Source organism: Triticum urartu, chromosome 1A, assembly GCF_056163025.1.
Source record: "Triticum urartu cultivar PI428250 chromosome 1A, HENAU_Tu73, whole genome shotgun sequence".
NCBI lineage: Eukaryota > Viridiplantae > Streptophyta > Magnoliopsida > Poales > Poaceae > Triticum > Triticum urartu.
In genome coordinates this window covers 373,374,085-373,377,438 of record NC_141873.1, presented here as the reverse complement: position 1 = coordinate 373,377,438, position 3,354 = coordinate 373,374,085, and the positions used below count along the sequence as shown (strand labels likewise).

The 3,354-nt window shown below is 45.7% G+C and overlaps 1 protein-coding gene across 1 annotated transcript; it reads right to left on the bottom strand.

Annotated features, from left to right (window-relative positions):
• Nucleotides 1-209: 209 nt before the first annotated feature.
• Nucleotides 210-2,255, bottom strand: LOC125512630 (vacuolar acid trehalase). Its single transcript, XM_048677733.2, has 8 exons — nucleotides 1,971-2,255; nucleotides 1,819-1,895; nucleotides 1,628-1,669; nucleotides 1,477-1,518; nucleotides 1,099-1,182; nucleotides 855-942; nucleotides 635-732; nucleotides 210-534 (listed from the first exon to the last, which is right to left on the bottom strand). Exons 1-8 carry the CDS (start codon nucleotides 2,143-2,145, stop codon nucleotides 514-516), a joined length of 627 nt encoding a protein of 208 aa, XP_048533690.1. The 5' UTR covers nucleotides 2,146-2,255; the 3' UTR covers nucleotides 210-513.
• Nucleotides 2,256-3,354: the final 1,099 nt, after the last annotated feature.

The following is a 3,354-nucleotide window of genomic DNA, read 5'->3' as shown; positions in this document are numbered from 1 at the left end:
CCAGGATGCTCATCCGTACTACTTCAAGAGAGAAAATAGTATTGTTCATTGTTGACAGCAGAATTATTCATTTCACTGTAGCGTCACAGTTGAAGCAAAGGATGCAGAGTACCATCCTTCTCATGGAGTAAACGGAATAAATGTGGTGTGTGGATAAGCATGCTGAGGAATTCTGTACCTTAATCCAACAACAGAGAACTGTCCAAGAATTAAGTGCTTCCAACAAAAAGGATCTTAATTACATGGTTATGTCAAGAAGAAAAGTCTCAGTAATGTTCATCTCAGTTTCAAATGTACATTGATCTCTTGCATCTGTGTTTGAAACAGTAGCCAGTACAAGCTGCTCAACTTCTCCAGAGATTAACATTTACCAGCAGATGGAGAGAGTCGAAGGATTGACATTTACATGGTGGATCACTTGGAGCGGGTGATTTCAAGAGACCATTTGAGGATCAGTTCAATGCTGCCTGATTTTGTCTCTGCGGACGGGTCACTACCTGAGACATACTACCTTCATGCTGAATTCTTTCCCGTCTGCAGGTAGTGAAGCAAGAAAGCAAAAAACTCATTCGGTCTGCAGGTACTGAAGGCAGAAGAAGAACACAGAAGTTGGCAGCAGTCAGAAGCAACAAACCAGCATCTCATGGTCACCCATTATTTCCTCGATCACCTCAGCAAGAACCTTCTCTCCGCTGTTGGGAACAAGTGCCGCGAAAGCGGCTTGTTCCAACCCTGAACAGTGAGCAATATAATTTATTTCGTCATAGAGTCTTTTGTTTGTGTGTGTGGAAAGACGCTGTTTTTTCTCTTACAGTTTCTGAATTTCCTTTGGCCTAGGACTAAGGAACTAGTACCTGTTTCTGGGTAGGCGTTGATGAACATCATCATCTCCTCACCAGTCAGACCAGAAAAGATGCATATTCTTTGCGGAGATTTCATAATCTGTGAACCAAACACACATGTTAACTAGCGATCGATGGTAAAATTTAAGGCTACGAAAGAAGTGATTGAAGGCATCTGGCAAGGCTGTTATTTCAGCATAAGAGTGTAAGTAAGCGCGGTAAAGACTGAAAATGTCATGTTTGTGAATGTTGTTACCTTGACAGCTTCTACATTAGGCTGCTCAGTGTGCATGGCATCCCACAAAGTTTGTTTCGTCATTTCTTCTGTACAATGAATCACCTGACCCATGAACAAGTTTGCTGAACTTTCAAGATCGTATGACAAACTTTCTACTGTATTTTCATCTCACACGTTTGTTTCTGAATAAGAGTAAGCTTTGGCTACTCTACATTTCAGTGTCTTTTTTCAAGACTCATTTCTTGATCTTATTACTTACTCCGTTAGAAGACGCCTACTTTTTAACAGTGGAGAAGACTCCTATTTCGTTCATTTTCTGTTCTTCTGCAGCTAAATGTACCAAACCTGATCTTTTCTCAGTAAACTTCTGTTACAGCAGGCGCGAAACATAATTACCTTGAGGAAATCACCGTCGAGCTCCTTCAGGAACTCCTGAATCTGCACTAGTTACGAAAATTCACAGGAATTACTTGTAAATTAGCGTTCTATCTGTCAATATCGGCATGCAAGCATCACGCAGGTTCTAAGAATCCTGTGAACCGAATACCTTGACGGCCTCGCTTTTATCGAATCCGATGAGCAATATTGCCTGAAATGGGGTCACAATTCAGTGACATCGATCTCAGCATTTCGAAGTAAACAAAATCACTATATTTCACCGGCAACAGAAGCTATATGTATATGCAGCGGGGGCGTGGAATAGCACTCGCTTGTAACGCGCAACTGGTGGCGACTCACCGGCGGTCCGTACATCGGGTCCTCGGCGTTAAGCGGTACGAACTTGGAGTCCTCTGCTACAAGCTCCGCCGGGGATCCTAGGGCGACGGATGCGCGTCAGATGTGCGGAAGGAAACCGGGAATATTGTAGGTGCGTGGCGACGCGCGCGCACCTTCGGGAGGCAGCGACGATCGGAGCAGGGGCAGGCGCCATATTCTCCTCGGCGACGGCGACGGCGACGGCTGCGCCGCGACGGATGCGGGGGTGCGGGGCGAGACGCGGCAGGAGGGTACGAAGGGTCTGGGCAGGATTAGGCGGTGGAGGACGGGGGCGGACGGCGAAGTCATCGGCGCCGGCGGCGAGGACGACGGCGACGTTATCCTTCTGTGTTGTGTGGTTTTGTACGTAGTCTATGTTCCGTCAGGGTTTCGTCTCAAGCCACGTCTAGCAAAACGGCAAAAACAACAGATTTGACTCCGTGCGCGAAAAAATATCACAAAATAAACCATCAAGCTGAAAAATGCTAAGTCAATGTGTAACGTCTGAGAGTTAGGCGCCACACTATACGATGTAGGTGTTGCATTAGTAGTACCACACAATGTAGGTTGATTAAGTGTGTAGGGCATAAAAGCCAGCACTGCACAGTGTAATGTAACGTCTAGTTGTCGTGCATTACACAAAAAGGTCAACCGGGTAAAAAACTTTCGTCAACGATTCATTTTATGATATTGTTACGTCCACATGTCTGAAAAATGATTTTTGCCTAGTAAAACTCAGACCGGCTGTGAATTTTTCTGCATACTGCGAGACGTCCAACCAAATAGATCTTTAAAACTCAACACCTAAATATTTACGACGGGTTTAGAGGACCTGACTTTTCTTTTTTTACGAGAAAAACTCCAATTTATTTATTAACGGTTAAGATAGTACAAAGAGCATCAGAAGTAAAAAAAATATTCAGATTCATAGACCACCTAGCAATGACTACAGGCACTGGAGCGAGCCAAAGGCGCATCGGCGTGATCGCCCCTCCACATCAGTGTCGGGCAAATATTGTTGTAGTAGACAGTCGGAAAGTAATCGTATTAAAGCCCCATAGGACCAACGCATCAGAACAACAAACCGCCACCGATGAAGAGAAACATAGATCAGAAGTATCCATCATGTAGACACACGAACATAGAAGAACGAAGACTGGATCCACGTGGATCCACCTAAGACAAACCCCGACTGAATCCCATGAGATCTATGAGATCCGCCGGAGACAAACCTCCACACGCCCTCCGACGATGCTAGAAACATCTTCAGAATGGGGGCTGGGTGGGGAGAACCTTATTCCATCTGTAGAGAGGCGCCTCTGCCTCGCATCTCTAAATAGGACACAAACCCAAACAAAACTAAAAAAACATCAGAAAGCGAAGCCCTCCCACCGACAAAGACCGAGATCCACCACGCCTCATGGTCCTAAGACCACAAGAGACAAGGTAGACCGGTGACGACGCCGATGGGAGGCAGGAGAAACCCTAGCATAGGGTGCAGGCTACGAGCGACAGGCT

What these genes read in the sequence shown, in the direction of transcription:
- LOC125512630 (XM_048677733.2), bottom strand. Translation starts at nt 2,145, where the DNA reads ATGACTTCGCCGTCCGCCCCCGTCCTCCACCGCCTAATCCTGCCCAGA. An exon ending in ATCGTCGCTGCCTCCCGAAG is followed by an intron (nt 1,896 to 1,970) that starts GTGCGCGCGCGT and finishes CCGTCGCCCTAG; the next exon opens with GATCCCCGGCGGAGCTTGTA. An exon ending in TGGGTGACCATGAGATGCTG is followed by an intron (nt 535 to 634) that starts GTTTGTTGCTTC and finishes CACTACCTGCAG; the next exon opens with ACGGGAAAGAATTCAGCATG.